This window comes from Lontra canadensis, unplaced genomic scaffold (genome assembly GCF_010015895.1).
Source record: "Lontra canadensis isolate GAN:19392208 unplaced genomic scaffold, GSC_riverotter_1.0 scaffold182, whole genome shotgun sequence".
Classification (NCBI taxonomy): Eukaryota; Metazoa; Chordata; class Mammalia; order Carnivora; family Mustelidae; genus Lontra; species Lontra canadensis.
In genome coordinates, this window is record NW_022631176.1 from 1452247 (window position 1) to 1472650 (window position 20404).

At 58.6% G+C, this 20404-nt stretch overlaps 1 protein-coding gene across 4 annotated transcripts in view; it reads right to left on the reverse strand.

Annotated features, from left to right (window-relative positions):
• The window catches only part of RIMBP2 (RIMS binding protein 2), an 88159-nt gene that overhangs the window by 4992 nt on the left and 62763 nt on the right, over positions 1–20404 (reverse strand). For 3 of the 4 annotated variants that reach the window (XM_032846883.1, XM_032846885.1, XM_032846884.1), the window contains exons 11-18: positions 19528–19989; positions 17590–17733; positions 15145–15303; positions 10241–10358; positions 6871–7055; positions 6236–6404; positions 2662–2762; positions 1234–1305 (exon numbers count right to left, since the gene is read on the reverse strand). In XM_032846883.1, the coding sequence (XP_032702774.1) occupies positions 1234–1305; positions 2662–2762; positions 6236–6404; positions 6871–7055; positions 10241–10358; positions 15145–15303; positions 17590–17733; positions 19528–19989 (1410 nt within the window). Of the gene's footprint in view, positions 1–1233; positions 1306–2661; positions 2763–6235; positions 6405–6870; positions 7056–10240; positions 10359–11920; positions 12581–15144; positions 15304–17589; positions 17734–19527; positions 19990–20404 lie in introns of all 4 variants that reach the window. The other variant, XM_032846882.1, reaches the window with a different exon arrangement.

The window sequence follows — 20404 nt, forward strand, 5'->3', positions numbered from 1 at the left end:
TCTGCCACATGCTGCTGTGTCCGACGTGGCCATCAGAATCTTCCAGAATCGATGGCACGGATCCCTCCCCATCGTGGAGAAGCTCGGAGGTCCTCCTCCCAGCCTCATGCTCAGTATTTTCTAAAACGCATCCTTCCCTCACTCGTGCCCGTGTTTCCAAGGGCACCCACGGCACCCATCACCCGGGGCAGAATCTGGGCATCTTCTTGGATGACGCCCTCACCCCAACTGACGACCTGCGCTCTGGGAGCTACCGAGGCAGCTTCCATCCACCTCCCTCCGTCACCTGGACCAGCCCGAGCCTGTGTCTCAGCCTCGGGGGCTCCCACCTACCTCACCCGCCCCCTCGAACCCTCGGCAGGACAGAAAGCCTGACGTCTGATCACTCACAGACCCCGTACTCTCATCTGGGAAGAAACAGGGGCCAGCGCAGCTCCTCCAAACACGGACCTGCCATAATCCCAAACTCGGATTCCCCGCAGGCTGTGAACTCGTCTGACTCGAAGGAAAACCTGCCTTAGCAGGACCAGATGGTTTCCAGCTGTTCTGACTAAAGATGGGGGTCATGGGGAAAGTGGGGCCCCTGGTGCAAGGTGGGGGCCCTGTCCCCAAGTGCCCCTGCAACGGGCACCCCCAGTCCGGCCAGCCAGCTCTTCAGTGGCCCCGTGCGCTTGGGCCTGGGGGTGCCGTGAAGCACGAAGATGAGCCAGTCAGCATTCTCTCTCTCTTTTCCTCAGGAACTGTCAGCAGCGTAAAGGATGGAGGCTGCCCCCCGCCCCCCAGGCCTTGAGCCAGGAGCCCTTGCCCAGAGCCCGGTCCCGGCTGCCGACGGCCGTCAGCTGGGAGGAAGGTCAGGGCGGACTTGCACACTCTGCTGGGGAGGATTAAGTAACAACGTGGCCTGTTTGTATTCCTTCCTTCTCCTGCCCCAAACGTCCACCTTATAAACAACCGGAGAGTTCAGCTGGGACGCGTTTGGACGAAGACAGTTTTAGACGGAAGAACGTGAGTACGTGTCCTCTGTCTGCAGCTTGCGGACACGGCACGTGCCCCCCTCGGAGAAGGAGGCTGGAGACGCTCACAGACCCCCTTCCTGCACCAGACGAGCCCCAGAGACTGGGACCTTCCCGAAAGCCGTCGGAAGCTCATACCTCATTTCAGGGGCAAGGACACACGCAGAAGCAGACACACAGAATGAGCAAGATGCAGTGTCCTGAGGTTTCAGACACTTACGTAATAAAATCCATCTTCATCGATCTCCCCGAAAACGGTAATGATGTCTCCGGTGCAAAACGTGAGCTCTGCCTGCGGGGACAGAACGTCAGGCTAGTGACACCTTCGGTTCGGAGTGGCTGGTTTTCTTTAAAAAGGTCCTCACGATTGCTCTAAGGGTTTCTTTTTTCTCATCATTTTGCGGTTGACCTGCTCTTCCGCTCACCCAGGGAGGAAGGGTATGGAAGCTGGCCGGTGCTTCTGTACACGGCGCCCCGGGGACGCGGGGGTAGAACAGCTCAGGCTGCGGCCACCTCCCAGCCACGCACCACGCACGCCATTCCCGGCCAGAGCTCACAACAGCGGCTGCGTCCCCCCGCCACCATAGTTCTTGTTTAAAACTTGTCAAAGTGGGGACGCCTGGGGACTCAGGTGGTGGAGCGGCTGCCTTTGGCTCAGGTCATGATCCCGGGGTCGTGGGATCGAGCCCCGCATCTGATTCCCTGCTGAGCAGGTACTCCCTTTGCCCCTCGCCCGGCCCGTGCTCTCTCTCTTTCTCTCTCAAATAAAATCTTTAAAAAAAATAAAACGACTCAAAGAGTTAACTTGAAAAACCAGAAGTTCAGGGAAGGGTCCTCTGCAGCATGAGGACCGTCACATAAATGTCCCTGGACTGAGTGCGAAAAGCCTTTACTCAATTACTCTGTCTACAAAGTGTACGCGACGTGCCAGGCGCCCGCCTAGACACCGGCACACGGACGGGCACACGGACAAAATCACGTGCCGGCTTATCTCTGAATGTGAGGACAAGGGAAGGGAGATGACCTCTCAGGCCACCACATGTCCCTTATGAATCGGATCCGCGTAGCAATGTTTGCAGAACCTGCTTTGAATCCGAACCACGTGCTGGGAGCACGTGGGGCACAAGAGAAACCGGGGATGACAGATGTGGACACCGCTTGTCGCCTGAGAAAGCAGGTGCACAGGCTGAGCACCTAGCCTGTCAGCTCTGGAGGGGGTCCCTTCTGCCTCCCAGGGTGCCGAGGGCCACGCTGGCCCAGGCCACGTGTGTGGAGGACACGGGACCTGTCCCTCAGCTTCTGCCTGGAGGGCGGGGCCGCTTATAGCTCTGCTCTCTCTCCAGGCCCCCACACCGCAGATGTTAATTCTCTTCCAGAAGACACTCGGGCTGTCACCCGGGGCTGAGGACGGCAGATGGCTCCTCCCACGGCCTCCTGCACGGGACCCTGGACCGCGGCAGTGACCAGGCTGGTCAGCCGCGGTGCCCCTTCCCTGTCTCCTCCGGCCTAGCTCCCTCACACCATTTACTGCACACACAGACCCTTCCAGAGAAGCGGGGAGGCCGGGTCCCACGGCCCGCAGGCTGCTCTGCGGGGAGAGGCCCGGGGACCGGCCGTGAGCCGCGGGGAAGCGACGCTGGGCACGTACCTCCACATCGATATTGGGCGAGCTCTCTCTGGGGTCGTAGTCGTACAGCGCCACCACCCTCCGCGTCGCCCCTGGGTGCCTGCCGCTGCTTCTGCTTCTCTCTGTTGACATCGTGAGGAGGAAAAAGCCGTCATGGTTACTCCACAAGGAGTGCCGCCCCCGCTCCCTCGTCCCCAGGGCCGCAGGGCCCACGGGGCCAGCGGGACTGGACTACTGCCCTCTCCAGGCCCCGCGAAGCCCTGGCTGTGCGGCCGGTCGCCCTGAGCTGCGCATTCTCGTGGGTTTGCTCTGCCCCCCCCCCCCCCCCCCAGCAATGAGGACGCTTTCCTCCCCCGATGCGTCCGTCCGACAGGGAGGCCGAGACGAAGCTGGGATCCTCTGAAATCAGAGATCACAGCCCCTCATGGGACTGTGTGTCTGCGGTGCAGCCTTCGCCGCTGGGGGGCAGCCCCCCTGTGTGGACGAGGCAGCAACTCCACCCGCTCCCCGGGGGCAAGACGCCTGAGTTTCCCCATCTCAGTGGCATGCGGTGAGGGCGCTATGAGCACACAGGCCGCTGTGGGCACGCACGGAAGCTCCAGTCCTCCGGGCGAGGACGCAGGAGGGGGTGGCCGGCCTGCACTGTGCGTCCAGCTGTCCACGGACCCGCCGCCTGTCGGACAGAGCAGTCCCGCCCCACGGGGTCGCCCCCAGCGGACGCGGCTCCGGTCCCGCACCCCAACCCACGCTTGCTGTGGTCATCCCGGCGGGGGCGTCAGGGCTTCTCATGGCGCTTCTCCACACACTACGGGTCCTGTTGGGCGTCTCTCCGTCTGCTTGTCCGCCATCCACGAGTCCTCCGTGGTAAAGGAGCTCTTAGGTCTCTGGCCCGCACTGGCGCTGGTCGTTGGCTTTCCTGTTGTGGAGTAGTCGAGCGCGGGGTGCCCCCAGTCCGGGTCCCCCTCGGCCGGGTCCCCTGCGGACACTCGCGGCCAGACCGGAGCCTCACCCTTCCTTCTCTTCATGCTGTGTTTCTCCAGTTTAGAAACGACTCGATGCTCAAGAGCCTGACGTCAGTCTCTTGCTTTACTGTGTCCTGGTTTCAGTGTCACGTCAAAGACATCAGGGCTCCATGGCCACGAAGCTCCTCTCCTAGAAGTTTCACGGTCTTAGTTTTTATACTTAAGACTGTTCGATTCTGAGTTCATTTTGTGAGTCTGGCAGGGGTGCGGCCCAAGCTTCATTTTTCTCTGCCCGAGTCCAGCACCCATGATAGAAGAGACTGTCCTTTCCCTGTTGAGCCCCCCTACCTGGGTTGAAACTCTGTGGACACTGCAGGCGTCGGTCCGTTTCTGAATTTGCCCTGTTGCACGGATGGCGGTGCCCTGGGCCGCCCACACCACTGGGTCTCCATCAGCTCCCCTGTGTGTCCAGTCGTAGAACCTGCTCACACCATGGTGTCCTCCACGGCGCTTTCAGAAAATCACTCGGGCAACTGCAGTCCCTTTGCCTTTTCATACACGTTTGATTTAGTGCACGGATTCTACACGGATCCCTGCACAGACATGGACCCGGGGGGCAGGTCCCATCTGCACAGACATGGACTGGGGCAAGGGGAGGGGCGCGTCCGGTCCGTATGGATGAGCCTGTGGGTGCGTCCGTCAGTTTGGGGGTGCTGGACGTCTTCACCGCCCACAGTGCAGAACATGACGTCTGTTTCCTCGGGGAATCCTCGGATTCTGTCCTCAGGCTTGGTGGCCTCCCCCACGCAGAGCCCGCCTGCATTCAACCCCTCCCTTCTCATGTCTTCGTTACATCATCGTAAATAACATTATGTCTTAAACGTCAACTCCAAATTTTTCATGCTAACATTTGGAAAAACAATTGCTTTTGTATCTGTTGACCTTGCTAAGCTCCCTCCGTGGCTCTAGGAACTCGTGTTCTAGATTCTCTAAGTAAATTTTCATGTCACACGTGACTTGGAAAAAAGTTTGTCTTCTTTTCCAGTGCGTACCCCGTTTCCTCCTGTCTTACCACATGTGGTGTCGGAAGACGGCTGCGAGGCGGACACCGGGTCCTGCCCCAGCCACGGGGGGGCACGGGCTCAGCCTGCGGTGACAGCGACACTTCCTAGTGCTAGAAGGGCCCACGGTGCCTCAGTCCGGTTCCCTCAAAAGTCACAATTAGAAAAAGACAATAAGACAGACATTCAACCTACTTGGTAAGTTGAATCAAGCTACTGCTTTCTAGCGGAGCCCAGGCGGGCTCACTGGGTCTGCGGGGAGCGGAGCCAGACCCGGTGGCGTCGGAATGGGAGTCGGGGGGTATCGGGCTCAGAGAGCTTCAGGCTCGTGGACTTGATCCAGGCAGGATATTCCCAGAAGCCTCTGCTCTCAGACGCGGCTCTGACTCCACACCGTGAGTTCATTCATACCAGAGTCGAAGCATTCTGCTTGAGTTTGTGATTATCCTTAAAATCATGCATATTCTTTGAGCCACTGCATTTTGTCTCTGAAATCTGACTTGCAACTACGTTAACCTAATGTTTTAAAGTATTAAAACCTAAAACATGAATGACATAAAGTAGATCTTCCTGTCTCCAGCTTTGTAGAGAAAGCAAAGGCCTCTGAAATATGTAGATTTCCCCCACATGTGCGCAAAATTAGAGATCGTAACCGTGACGCTCTGAAAATAGTTCCACTGTGTACTCACGGCTGCTTGCAAACTGGGTCGAGGTAAACAGAGGAGAGTGTCCTCCATCCACACGACGGGGGACAGTCTTTTCTTCCTTTTGGATGAGGAATGTCCACCCGAATGGAAAGCATGCGGTGACTTCCTCACCCTGTGCCCCGCACTGGGGACAGGCGGACGCTCACGGCCCATCCCCCATGGAGACGATGGGGTCCAGGTGTGAACCCAGGGTGCGTCCCACAGTAAGACCCCTGACCCCGACGTCCTGGTCTGTGCCTTCTGCCCGAACACGGCGCACAGCCGCTCCTCAAGGCCCCGGGGGCTGGAAGTCTGAGACTGGGACGCCGCAGAGTCGGGTCTGGGGAGGATCCTCGTCCTGGTTCATGGGTGGTGTCTTCCCACCTGTCCTTGCAGGGTAGAGGGGGTGAGGGACACCCGTGGGGCCTCTTTGCGAGGGCCCTGACGCCCCTCTGAGAGCTCCACAGTCACAACGTCAGCTTCTCCCAGAGGCTTCGCTTCCTGACACCAGCACCGTGGGGGTCACGGTATAAATGCACAGGTTTTAGGGGATACAACATGCAGAAACAGCCAGAAAGCAAGCAGTCTATTTTCTGGTGGGACAGATCTTTAGTAAGCAACGCTGCACTTCCTCTTTCATTATAAAATCATCTGAGTTTTCGTAAATATTTGGGCGTGTAAATGTCCCCAAAGCAGGCAAGACTGTTATAACCCGGTGTGCAGTGCGGGTTCGTTTTCAGATTCCCTTGCAATGGCACCGACTGGACCCTGTCCACACCGCCTCCTGCTCCCGGCTGGTGGCGTGGCTGGGGGAGGCGGGGGAGGCCAGGGAGGCCGGAGCAGCCCCGCCAGCAGGGGCAGGGGCGACCCGGGGGTGGTCTCTTACCTATTTTCTCCACAGGAGTGTTGAGAGGCAGGAAGCCTTGTCTCAGAAGCTGGTCCATCATCTCCTCATCGTCGGCTTGGATTTCTGAGACCATGTTACAAGGGATAAGGCCGAGCCGGGCACAGGTCTCCCCACGGTAGAAGCCGTCCGCGTCTTTGTCACCATAGACCTGGAGCCGGGGCGAGAGGCCGAGGCAGTGTGAGTGCCGGGTCTCCCGTGCGTTGTCAGAATGTGCGGGAAGAGCCCGTCGTCACCGACACGTGCCCTGCAGACCCACGGCCACACCGGGGAACCGGCTTCCGCCCCAGGGTCTGGACAACCCGCTGGTCCCATCACCCAGCGGGGGGCACAGGTCGGGGTTCGGCTCCACTTTGCATGTGTGAGGAAACCCCACCCCACGGAGAGGACTTTGAGTCTCCCCCTGGCGGTGCTCCCGTCCATAGCCGCGGGCTTCCTCCGGGAGGCCGAGCCCCAGGCTCTCTCCGGGGTCCCTGCTTCGGACTCACGAGCCCTCTCTCTGCTGGTCCTACGGCTGACTGATGCGACAGAACAGGCCCGCCCTGGGGATGAGCTCAGGGGCTGCAGCACGGTGACCGCACCGTCCTTCCCTGCCCCCCACGCCGCCTGGCGCCCACCTTGATGACCTGTCCTTCCTTAAAGGGAAGCTCTTCTTCAGCAGCATCTGGATTCGGGGACATGGTGAGGGGGTCATAGTCAAAAAGCGCCACAAAGATCCGGGCCGGGAGCTCTTCAGCACCTGGGTCGGTCTCCGACTCTTCGTAGAAGTCTGGAGAAAGGCGGTCCCGCTCGCTGTACTCGTCTGGGGGGGGGGGGGGAGAGGCAGAGGGCTAGGTGACTCCCGGACGTAGAGACCTGTGCTGCTGTCGGAAACGCGGTTCAGAAGATGGTCGATGGCAGCACTGGAACTTCTGTCTGTACATCTTTGGGTGCAATACAGATCGACATGGATGGGCGGGAAAAGCAGCCGCGGTCAGGAAACCCAGCGCGGGACAGGCCATCCGCTGCGGAGCGGAGCCAGAGGGACGGCCCCGATGCCCCGTCACCGAAAAGCATTTGCACGTGAGTGGAAGTCTGGGGTGCTCACTTAGCCTCAACACTTCAGTGGCGACAAATGCATTCTTCACAAAACTCCACCTCCCATCCGGCTTCCAAAAATTGTGGGGTTTTTTTGTTGTTGTTTTTTTAAGATTTTATTTATTTGTCAGAGACAGCACAAGCAGGGGGAGCGGCAGAGGGAGAAGCAGGCTCCCCGCTGAGCAGGGAGCGGGATGCGGGGCTTGATCCCAGGACTCCGGGATCATGACCTGAGCTGAAGGTACCTTTGGGGAGGTCACAGCCCCCTGGTCAGAATGGGATCCTCCCGAGTGGAGCAAAGACCAGCCACGATCCAGCGAGAAACCGTGCCCAGCTCCTTCCTCCTGTGAGTCACGGATCAGCATCGGGAGGCCCTCCTCATGCTGACCATAGGGTCCCGAATTCACTACATCTGGACCCACATAATTTTTCTGTTTTTAAGTCTTTTTAAATCTGTTTCCTTAATTAGGACACCCAGAGAATATTAAAAGTTACGGTATTTTTATTCAATTGCGATGCATTGCTTCTTAAAAATATATTCCGGGGGCGCCTGAGTGGTTCAGTTGGTTAAGTATCTGACTCTCGATTTTAGCGCCATTCGTGACCTCAGGGTCGTGAGCTCGATACCCCCGCTGAGCTCGGTGCTGGGCGTGGAGCCTGCTTGAGATTCTCTCTGCCTCTCCCTCTGCCCCTCCTGCTCATGCACTGCCTCTCTCTCTCTCTCAAATAATGATAAATAAAAATATATTTAGGAAGTTATTGTCTACAGAATTAGGTTCCTCTGGGGGGGAAAAAAAAAGGAATGCTTCTGGAATGGAGCAGGTTTCTAAAACAATCATTGATATTTGCACAAGAAAAATGGAACTAAATCGGAAAGAGGGGCACAAAGTCTGCTGGCACACCCCTGGCCATTCCCGGGGGTCACTGGGCTCTGCTGAGCACGCTTCACTTCTGTCCTTTGAAACTCAGGTGCTTGTGTATGAATCAAAGCCTTTAATAATAATCATGTTAGTATGTGCTTTCTTGCATCACTACATGGTAAGAAATCGGGTCCAATTAAACCAAATCCATCACGGATTTATTTGGCACTTTTTTTGAGTTATATTAAGAGCCTTTTTTTTTTTTTTGATTAAAATGTTAGCATTATTCTCTTTCTGCTAATTTAGCTATTGTTTTACTAAGATGAAAACACGCGTGCAAACTTTCAATTTCTTAAGTAAGACACACCCATTCAAAGGGCCGTCAGGGGCTCCAGAGGTTGGGTCAGCAGGGAGGACTAGAAGGCGTCCATGTCTCCCCTCTGCCTCCACACCCACTGGGCCATTTGCAGTCCCTCCCGCAGCCATTCCCAGGAGCCCGGGGATGGAGCCTCTGCAGAGCCCCAGCCCCTTGCCCCCAACCCTCCCCTGTGAGCACAGACACAATTCCTGCCATGCGTCAGGCTGTGGTCTCACCGCATGACAGTGACTGTCCAGGGAAGCCCCAGAAACCCCCTTCTGCAGCAGAGATGACTGGGTCCTGGCCCGCACACCAGCCCCGCTCCACCTCGCTTCTGAAGACGGCCAGTCCCCCACGAGCCGTGCACCTGCTACACCAGGATCACCCCGTCAGGCTCGGTCACTGTCACGGAGGGGTGACACACAGATCACGTGAACGTGGGGGCACCGTGGCACCGGGTCCAGAGCCCCTGAGACTACCCAGGCTGTGTGACGTAAGCTGCCCGCTGATGTGGAACAGGCGGGACCGGCGTCTACCAGTTGGACTGTTGCTGCGTTCTTTGTCATTTTTCAGCGAACTGAAAAAACTTTTTTTTTTTTAAGGGTCTTGAGTATTTTATGACACTTTTACTGATCAGTAAAAACATTCTAAAACCATAGAGGTGGAAGAGAAAACTTTTCCCCTGTTGTTTGGACTCAAAAGGGAAGAAAAGTCTGGAAGAAGTAAAGTATTTTAGAGGATCTGTTTTGCGTCATCACATCCGTCTGTCCTGTTAGTTGACCCGAAAAGAGGCGACTGTCCCCTGAACGTCAGCTGTGTGCTGGTGTCCGGAGGCCCCTGAGCTGTCCCCCCGGGCCCTGGGTCAGGCTCCGCTGCGCCCGCTCCCTTCACAGCTCTCCCTGCCTGTGTTCACATGCACGCGCACTCCCACAAAACGCCAGTTTCTCTGCGCTGATTTCCCACGTTCCGTTATCTTGTGCAAATACTTTTTGGAATCGTTTTTGCCATGATTCATTCCACTGGAACGAACAGTTGAAGCCACCCCTTCCGACCTCCAACCACCACCCCCTTCCGCGTGGGATCAGTTATGGGGACTAAAATGACAGCTTTCAGCACGAGTGGCTCAATCCCAAAAAGGAATAAAGGGAGTGGGCTCAGGGGGCCGGAGGAGGGCTCCCGAGCGAGGAGGGGAGCACGTGCACGAGGGCGGCCCACACTCTGGAGGCCACATCAGGCCTCGTGGGGTTCCCCGTCACTTTGAGCCCCGGCTGCCGGGATGCTTTACGCACACAGAGAGCTCTCTGTTACTTGGGTTTGTTTAGGTATTTGGAGTTGAGCTGCGACTCCTGCTTCTTTGGCTGTGACCCTCTCACGAGAGCACAAGCTGGGACGTGAGAGGCCTCACACTGCAATCTCTCCAGGGCTCATGTGGTTTGGCCTCTCCAGGAAAGAAAACAAATTGGTAGGGAGAAGACTGATGTTAAAAGCCAATATGATATTTGAGAACACTTATAAATAGGTTTCATTTCTCTTATGCCTCTTTCTGCATCTTTTTGCCATAAGTACCAGAGAGTTTTCTGTACGTGGTTAGAAATGCTACTCCTACTGAGTTTGCAAATGTGTCCTGATCACGGACGGAGCGGCCATGTGCTCTGGGGTCCCAAGAGAGAGCAAGGTGTCAGGCCCACTAACCGATGGACGGGACCATCATCGGCCGGGACCGCTGAGGACCAGCACTGCCGTGGGAGAACCTTCGGCCCACGTGATCCACCCTGTCCGCCCGTCCTGCAGACATCGGGTTTCCTAAAATCTGAAGACACAACAACAGCACAGTCATAAGTCCTGCCAGCCTTGGGGAACAAAAGAATTAAGTCAGCCAAATCAAATCAACTCAGAAGCAGAAGCTCTAAAGGCAACTAAACTTAGCTTTTAACTGAAAGGTTAGCTGAATAACCTGGAGGAGAGAAAAGGCTGCTCTCCCCAGCCCGCCCGTCTTCCGCACCAGAGCCGTTTCTCGACACACGGAGGGGAGCGGGGGCGAGAAGGGACTCCTCGGGAGGCACTCTTCTCTGCGGCTCCCGCTGCCGAAGCCAAGGTCTTGGAACCAGAGTGAGAGTGGCTCCAACCCAGCTCATCCCAGCTCCAGCCCCTCGGACCGCATCCGGCCCTCAGCTAGTCTCAGGACAGCCTGCCCCTGCAGTGTTCACGGACGTGGGCGGGGGGGGGGGGGTTAGCTGTGCTTCCGAACACCCCGCCTGGACACCGCTGTGTGTGAGGTTACCGGAAACTCGGACAGAAGTTTCTGTGTGTTCCCAGCTCTGAAACTCACGGCAACATCTTGGCCCTAATCCGAAGACACCAATGACTTTTCAGGGCTGCCTTGGGTGGTTCTCCTTTTTGGACGGGTTTGCTTCTACTTTGCACTAAAGGTCAGAATCTTACGAGAGAATCCTAGCGAAACCTCCGGCTCACTGGGAAGCAGTTGGAGTCGGGAAGCTCTTGGGGGCACAGGGAACGAACAGTGGTGGGGACTGTTGTTAGACGGCTTATCACAGGCAGAGGACAGGATGTGGGCCACGCACGGATGGTGGGCGACTCAGTGGGCTCAGATCGGCGCCCTTGTGTGCACAGCAGGCTCAGACCCCAGGCCTGGAGTGCACGGCAGCGGCTCACCTGTGTTTTCATGGAAAAGTTCAGCATGACAGGAGCAAATGTTTTGGGAAGGGCACACAATATAGAGATGAATGATGCCTGGAGGGACCCCTTACTCTTGACCTGCCAACAAGCCTGGAACACAAGGCGGGGGATGCGTCTAGAGCTGATGATGGAAACTCGTTCTGGAAACATCCCCCGGAAAGAAAGGGGAAGGAAAAACAAAACACAACAAAAGCCACTTTGGAAACAACATATAAAAATGGACCTTTGATAACTGTTCCTCATTCTTTTTTCCAGTTACGGATAAAGATCCAAACCCAGGGCCACAATCAGAAAACACCTTCGACGGTGCGGGTGGCGGTCGTGAACGTCCCCGAGGGTTCATTTGGAAAAAAACACATGTTGCCAAACTTTTGGATCATCGTAGTTCAGCTAACCCTTAATTAAAATTTAGATTCAGTTGTCCTTTAATTAAAGCAGCCATAATCGTCGCTGATTCTGTGGGGTGGGGGTCAGTATTCTAAAGCAAAGGAAAGGGGTCGTCAGCATGGTCAAAGATTGGGAAGCAATGGCACTGAAATCAAAATGCATGGAAATGAAAGACAGCCAGCAGAGACGCTCCCCAGGGATGGACACCAACAGAAAAAAAATCAGGGAAAAGAATGAAAATGGATTGGTTTGGCAAGCAGATGTGAGAAGGAAGTTGACTTCACACACCACAGGGCCTGCTGTCACCCGGGGAGGTGACTCTGGGGCAGTGGCCCTACTGTCAGGCATGTTTATGCTTTTCTTCCAGACATCCCGCAGGCCCTGGTGCCCCAGGGGCTCCTCCCGGCCATACTTCCTGGGGGCGGATCTCTCTGGGCTCGGGTGGGCATCATGGCTCCTGAGGACGGCGCTGGGGTCCACTTGCTCCCCAAAGTCCTCCTCGATGCTGCTCTGCCGGGTCAGCGTCCGCCGCTGGGCCAGCAGCGGCCTCGGGCTTCTCCTATGGGGGCAGTGCCCAGGGCCCGGGGTGCACTTGGACGAGCTCCTGAAGCTAAGACGTAGCTCCTCCTCCTCACTCCCACAGTCCAGGCCACTGTCCGGGCTCCTGCTGGCCATGCGGCTGGACCAGCAGCCTCTGTCTTCCAGACCGAAGTCCTCCGCATGGGGCCCGCCGCCCCCTGGGCCCCTGGGCTTGGCTGGGAGCCGGGAAGCCGGTGGGGCCCGGGCCCTGGCCGGGTACCCTAAGCCCTGCTTGTGCAAGACCTCCAGGTGCTCTCCCTCCTCGGCTACTTCAGGGATACTGAACAGCCTGGAGCTATGCTGGGTCGGGTGGGGGTGCTCGGGCCGCTCCAGGAAGGCCCCCTCAGAGCCGCTACTCTGAGAGCACTCCTGAAGGGGGTGCTGTGTTAAAACGCGGTGGGACCCAAGTGACATGGCGGGAGGAAAGAAAACAGACAATTAGTCTCAGAGGCCATGAGGGGCAGCAAGCATGCGTGTACTCGTGGGGGCGAAAGGCATGCTCTGGCCGGGCTCTGAAATGAGAACACAAGGTTAGCAGATGGTGCCTGGCGCGGGGCAGGGGGAGCCGCGCGCCGCGGTCTCGCCTGGAGCGGGTGGCGCGCAGAGTGGAGGGCAGGCGAGCCGCCGGGTGCCGCTGGGGACAGCGGGCAGCAGGGGGCGCTCGGCCCTGGGAGGCCTGCGCCACAGGAGCTCAGAAAACGGCTGCTGGGGAGGGGGCTGGGGCGGGGCGGCGGAGGCGGGCACCACGGAGGCCCCGCCCACTACCGTCCCTTCCGTCCTCCCCGACTCCAGCTGCGCTTTGCTCCAGGCTACACCCATAGGACAGCCGGGGCCTTAGCCCTTGGCGCCTCGGGCGCATCTGCAGAGGACCTAGTCGGCCTGCCTCTCCGGATCCTGGCCCAGGGCGCGCAGGGAGCCGCGTCCCACCATCCTGGGCCCGCCCGGCATGGCGCCCACCTGGCACAGCACCCTCCCCGGAGCTGCCCCAGGCTGGAGGGACCTAGCCACTGTGCACCCCCTGGCCGTGGCCTCGCAGGTTCTCTCCGCTGGGGCATCCCTGAGCCTATCCTTCATGCCCGCTGGGCAGGAAGCGCACCTCTATTGCCTCGCCAGACAAGGCCCTTCCTCCCTGGGGTGCATGGCTGTGTGGGGCTCCTGCCAGCTGGGGACCCTGGTGCGTTTAGGGAGCTGAGGGCTCAGGGGCAGGAGCTCAGTGCCAGCCGCTGACCCAACCCCTCCGCTTTGCTAACCTGACACCCCGTGTGTTTGTGAGCTTGAAGAAGGGGTCCAATCTGGGGGCTCCCAGGGCAAGGCTGGTGTGGGGGAAGCTGGCTCAGCCCTACGGAATTGTCATGGGCAAGAAGCTGAGCCCAGTGATCCCAGATTCCCAAACTGTCAGACTTTGTAAAGAACTCAGACGTCCAGACCGGCCCATAAAAGCTTCTGATTTAAAGAAAAAAAAAAAAAAAAAAGGAACAGCACTGTGAGCAACGCCACGTGCATTATTACTCTACCGGCTGTCAGCTCCCAGGCAGCCTCTCCCAGGCGGCCCCCCAGCGCTGGCTTTTCTACCAAGCTTGCTGCTCTCCGGGCCTCCAGCCTGGGAGAGAAGGCAGACTCTGCTTCTTTGCTAAACTATTTGCAGGAAGTGCCTTCCCAGGAGCTTTCTCCACCAGAAGGAGAAGCATCATGAAAACCAGATCCAGGCTCTGCCCAGCCCATCTGTGAGCACTTGCAGGCAAAGCGGGGAGTCCAGGGGTGGGGGGCATCAGACCGGACCAGGGGGAGGTCTTGGCTCTGCCACCCTCAAGGAAGGTTACTGTGAGTCCAGCTGACCAGTGGTGCCTTGGGAGCTGGCAGGAGGCGGGGGAGGAGCCCCCAGGAGTGGCAGGAGCTGCCAAAAGGCAGAATTTGCACAGGACTCCAGCAGGTGCTTTGGTGACAGAGCGTCTTCAAGACCCTGTCGGGGGCTCTTTGCCAGAACAACATCTGAGTCCTGTCTGTGCCAGTCCTGACTGTGCCTGCCAGTGAGTTGGCACCCAGAGCTGGATGATGCCTTCTCTCCACCAACAAAATGCATGCTTGTGTGTCCTAGAGAAATTCCACGGTGGGGTGCTGTAACCCCAGAGGAACTTTCCTCTTCGTGGCCTTTTTCATGTGCAAAGCCCACAAGGGTCCTAGCAGCCGTCCAGCCCTTGGACTGTCTCCCCCAGGGGTGGGAAAGGCTGGCGGATGGCAGCCACACGGCTCAGCCAGCCCGGGGCAGGGCCCGGTGCAGAGGCGGGAGCTCCCGCTGTGGGAACGAAGGACTGGGCACGCGGGCAGCACGTGGACGCACACATGAGGGTAAGCCTTCTTCTGCTTGGGTCTCTGGAGGCCTCAAGCTCCGGTTCCATGAAGGTGACCCCCATCAAGCCCATCAGAGGATGTGGGGTTCTGGGGGACGCGTCTGCAGAGGGGCCTGCATGTGGACCCCGTGTTGTCCGCGACACCCCACCCCCTCTAGCTTCCATGCCCCCTGGCGCATGGATCACCCCAGCTTCTTCCCCGCATCAAATCTGCCCAAACCCCTGCTGGCCACGCCCATCCTGGGCCCCTAGTGCGGCTCCAGATCAGAGCTCAGGGCCCTCAGGGGAGGGTGGTCTTCCCGGCTCTGTTCTTCCCCACTCAGTTCCTGGCACTGAGCTGGGCACCCCAAGGATCCCAAACAGACTCTCCTGAGCCCTTCCTCCCGGGCTTGTGGGGCACGGGCAGGACGGGAGGTTGGAGGAATTTCCCAACACAAACTCCACAACAAGGAGGAAGCAGACCCAAACCCACAGGCTCTGCACAGCCAGGCGAGGCCTCCCGGAGCCGCTCGCAGTCCCAGCAGAGGGACAGGGAAGGGCAGCACCAAGGCGTGGGGTGGGAGTGGGGGACCGGGGGCCACTGACCTTGAGGGCATTGTGGGAGGTACCGCTGGGCCTCCTCCTGCCCCCATCCTCCAGCTGCATCTCGGAGTAGAGCTCCTCCTCGTCCTCCTCCATGATGTCCGAGAGGTCAGAGCCCCGGCTGCTCTCCGTGTGGTACTCGTCCCCGTGGCAGCAATGCGGCTAGGGGCCGAGAGAGGGGACGCTGTGGGGGCCGCAGCATAGGGGCCACCCAGGCCCTCCTCGCCAGCCCCCCCTGCTCCGCTGGCTTGCAAGACCCCGCTCATGATGTGCATGTGTATGTGTGTGCATATGTGCACGTGTGTGTGTGCACGCGCGCGCGTGTGTGTGCGTGCACATGCGTGCTGAGGAAGGCCCAAACACCCCCATCCTGTCAAGCTCAGGGAGCCAGGAGGGCGGGGACAGCCAGTCTAGGTCGGCTAGCTCTGAGCCGGCGGTGACAGGCGGAGACCCTGGCAGGCTCTGGGGCAGCAGGGCTCAGGCACACTGCACCTGTGCAACGGAGAGCCGTGGGGTGGGAAAGTGCGTGCACGTGCACCACGCACAGGCATTTACGCTTTTTGCAAATACCACATCACCCAACACGCTCACGCACCCTGCATTGTCTACAGAAGAGACGGACTGGGCAGGAGACAGGCCCCCCACGCAGGCTGGGCTCACGCTGACCCCTGATGGAGACGGTGACGTGCGTGTGTGCACGGACACGGCCAGCCCTGGCCGTGCACGGCGACACCAGGGGGCTGCTGCTCCCACATTCATCAGCTCAAGTGTTTGCAGAGAGATATGTGAGGGCAAGAAGCCTTCCGCACGCCGGGCAGGTCAGACGGACCACTGCGTTCTGTCCTTGCTGGATGATGCGGATTAAGAACGGTGTGTTTATTTTCCAGGTGGGCGATGAGGCAAATGCATTTAATAGCAGCTCAGGCACATTTATTAAAAATACTCCAGGGGCACCTGGGGCGCTCAGTCGTTAAGTGTCTGCCTTCGACTCAGGTCATGTTCCCCGGGTCCTGGGACTGAGCCCCTTGTCAGGCTCCTTACTCAGCAGGAAGCCTGCTTCTCTCTGTCGTTCCTTCTGCTACTCCCCCTGCTTGTGGTCTCTCACTCTCGAATAAATAAAATCTTAAAAAACAACAACAACAAAAAAACAAACTCCAGTTTTCAATTACTAGCCCAGATAAAGACATGTAAGCATTTCTGGCCATGTGAAGTTGGTGGCCTGCTGCAGGCAGGAGGCTCGGCGTGCCTCCCGGGGAGAAGGGGCTGGGGATTCTCAGTCTCAGCTTCTGCGGCCTTGTGGAGGGCACGGTTCCAGCGGCAATTCTTTTACTCAGGGGCCAAGTCGAAGACATCCCAAGAAGGGCTTCAAATACACAAAGAGCAGGCTGCTTTCAGGTGGTCTTCCCCAGGCATCCAGGGCGCATGGCCCCAGTCTGCCCAGTGAGAGGGAAGAGCCAGTCTGATGGAGCTTCTGGAAAGGACTCTTTCTCCCAAAAAAGTCCCAAGACTTTTTTCATCCGTCCCTTCCTTCCTTCTTGGGGAGCTATCACATAAGGATGCGATTACTGGAGCTATGGCAGCCACTTTGTAGCCACGAGAGGAAGGCCAAAAGTATGGATGATCCAGAAGCCAGAGCCCAGGCACACTGCACAGCTGAATCAGCCTGGCAACATCCATCCTCCTGAGGCTTCCCGCTATCACGGGTGCGGAAATGCCTTCATCACCTTCGTCATTATTAGGGAGGCATTCTGTGTCTTATGTTCAAATGAGTGCACGTAGAACGATTTTAATCTTGTAGACAAAGAGCCGGCTAGCTGGACGAGCCAGGCAGTCTGCATGCAGAGCTACAGCTGGGTGGCAGCGGGGCCAGGACATGACCCCACATGTGGGAGTCCGAGGCCCCCGAGGCCACAGCGTTGCCCTGCCTTGTGGGTGCCACTCTCTGCCATGTCTTCGTGCCCTGATGTGCCCACACTGCCCGACTCTCCAGGCCTTCCCGTCTCTTGCCCAGACAATCAGGGTGCTTCCATTAGGGTGCACGTGATCTGAGCCTGGAGCCACAACGTAGGCGGGACACAGCTGCTGCACAGGGGCCTGGGCAGGGAGGGGAGCATTGGCAGCTCGTGCTATAGGCATAGGATGTGGATTCTCACGTTTCCAGCCCCCCGTGATGCCTGGCACAAACCAGATGCCCCACAACACTGGTCTGATTAAGGAAAGCAGGTAAACCAATGGTGGGTTTCTCCTCAATCGACCAAGTGGTCACCTGTAGGTTTACCCGACCCACCCGATTGTCCACATGATGAGATGCCAGCACAGGGTGGTTGGGGAGGATGGAGGCCTCCCATATGGGGGCCTCCCTTCTGGAACTGCCCCCGGAGGATGTCAGTCTCGGGAGCTCTGGCTGAGGCCAGGGCAGGCCCACAGGGACCCCACTCTCACACTCACCTGCTTGCCGAGCTCCGAGCCTTTCAGAAAGTCATCCACCGACGCGCCTCTCCTCTTGATGTCTGGGGACTCAAAGCTGTCCTCCTCGTCGGAGTTCGTGTACTGCCCACCACCCCTCTCCAGGAAGATGCTCCTTTTCTCTAACTTGGAAGGAGAAGGAAAGGAGCGGTCAGGAGGGGCTAGCGAGAGGCAGGGGGCGTCTAGGTCCCTGTGTCTTCCAGGCTCGGCCTCTCCTTCACCCAGCCCCCCGGGCCCTCTGGGAGCCAACGCAGGTAGGGACCTGTGTCCAGTGGCCAAGCATTGGCCTCAGTGCACTGTCCCTGTCCCTTACCAGATCCACTTCCTGTCTTTGCTGGAGGAAACCTAGGAAAACCAACGGAAAGTTCTCTCTCTATCCAGCTATTGGTCTGATCAATCAATGCTTTCTTGAAGGACGACATTCAGAGGTTTGCTTTCTCTCCTTGCCTCCCGAAAGGTGAGCTGGCATGGGGGCAGCGTTCCCTGGCCTGGCTCCAGCTGGCTCTCGGGACCCCGCCTGAGGGTATTAGGGCTGCGGGAGGTGCGGCTGCATCCCAAGTTGCAGAGGGACACCTGCCCCCCACCGCCAGGCCCTTCCTGCCCACAGAGTTTCACCAAAAGCATTAAGTACCACCATCCGGGGCCAGGCTTCTGCCTCATGAGAGCACGGCAGGGGAGGGCCCACAATAAAGGTGTGCATTGGAAACACTTCTTCTCGTCCAGGGTCACGATGAGTGTTAAATTGTTTTTTTAAGTATTTGTGGCCCACACTGAACCACCTGGGGGAGCTCACACACAGCCTGGGTTTTGGTATTCTGGGAGGACTGACAGCTGTCACTACCTCTCACATCCCCCTGCCCCACCATGTGGCCTGTGTGTGTCCTGCATGTCCCCTGGGTCATCCAGCTCTGACCTTTAGGCTCTGCACCCTTCCTGAGGCCCCCGACCTGGTCCCCAGCCCAGGACCAGGCTGACCCAGACCATGGGACCCCCAGGCATCAGCACAGTTGTCTACATCTCAGAGTGGACGCCCCGAGGCTCCCTGTCCTGGAGGGAACCTGCAGCTGGATGGGCGGAACTAAGCAGGACGCTGACCACCGCTGTCACCTCGGCTGCAGCCCTGACCGCAGGCCGCAGCAGACATGCCGGGCGCCCTGGTAAGCCAACGTGCCCGAGGATGAGACAGGGCTTTGCGATCTAGCCCAGTTCCAGACCCCACTCTCCCGCGCCTGGACAGGGCACCACTTCCCAGGTGTTTCCTACGACACCAGGTCTCACCCCAAGTCTCGTTGGGAAGACGGCCCCGCCACAACCCAAATGCTCCGGCCCCATGGCCCAAACAGATCCGGGTAACAGGCACGCGAGTGTATTTTTACAGGTGCACTTCTGCATGTAGGATGTGTGCATATGCACACGGCCGTCTATATGTGCACGCGTGTGTGCAAGCATGTCCATCTGCACACGTGTAGGACAGCACAAACGGAGAGATGCATGCACACGCATGCGCACGCATACACACACACGCGTACACATGTGCACAGACGCGCACACACACAGCTGCGGCGTTGAAGCACACAGAACCAGGACGTGAGCCTCGCTCAGGAAGAAGGTCCCCGAGCCGACTGCAGAAGGCGCCTTTCAGGCCCTCATTATAGACCAGAGCCTGGGTCATGGGCTCTCACGGCCTGGCGTCCGAGCCAAACCAGGCTGGTAGAAAATCACTGGATTTCACATACTGAAAACACATTTTGATTCTATCCGGATCTGGCTGAGAAAGTAGTCCACGGGGACGCGGAAGCTGTGTGACATACCCCCACCCCGGGCCAGCCAGCCCCCGCGCACCAGCGCTGCTCTTCCACAGACTGGAGGGTGGGGACAGGTGAGGGGTGGTGGAACCAGCAAGGAGAAGCCCGGCCTTACCCTGCTGCTCTCGGCCACTCTCTGCGCAGCTTCCCGGGCCATGGCCTTGGCGACAGACGTGGAAACCGGGGTGCCCTGTGGCTGCGGGAGGATCCGGCTGGGCGAGGGGGACCGCCTCCCCGGGCCTGAACCCTGCAGGCTGGGTGGCTCCAGCATGTGCCCGTGGGCTGGGGCCGGGACCCCACCCTGCTCCCAGGCCCCGTCCATGGCAACGTGGGGACCCAGGTGTTCATCTTTGGTATCAGGGGCTCCGGCACTTGCTAAGGGCTTCGGTGTGGGAGCAGTTCTCGGGTGGGGAGTCGGAGGCACCAGGAGGTCGGGGGGAATGGCAGCAGGGGCAGAGTCCATGGACTCGCCCTGGGCAGAGAGGGTCCGCACGGTCACGCCCTTGGCTTCCAGGCTCCGCAACCGCATGATCTCCACAGCTATGCTGTCCGCCACGGGGGAGATGACCTCAGCCACCTGTGCACAAAGAAGGCCCATCACAGGCAGCCTGCCTGCCCGTAGCCCCACCCCCTCGCAGTTGGTGGAGGTTCTTGGGCCCCATTGGGGTCCAAGCCTTTCATTCTGTGTCCAGGTCCAATCCAGATATAGGTGCGGGGGCCTCAAAGGCATCAGAAACCAGGTATAAACTGCCAGTTGGATGAGGGGAGAGGGAGCCAGGCAGAGGCCAAAATGGGCTTCCTGCTGTCAGAGAGAAGGAGACACTTCTGCAAGAGCATAGCCTGCCTTTGGGCTTCCCCATAGAGGGGGAGCACAGGGGAGTCCCAGGGGAGGAGGGGAGCACAGGGGAGTCCCAGGGGAGGAGGGGGAGCACAGGGGAGTCCTGAGGGAGGAGGGGGAGCACAAGGGAGTCCTGGGGGAGGAGGGGGGCACA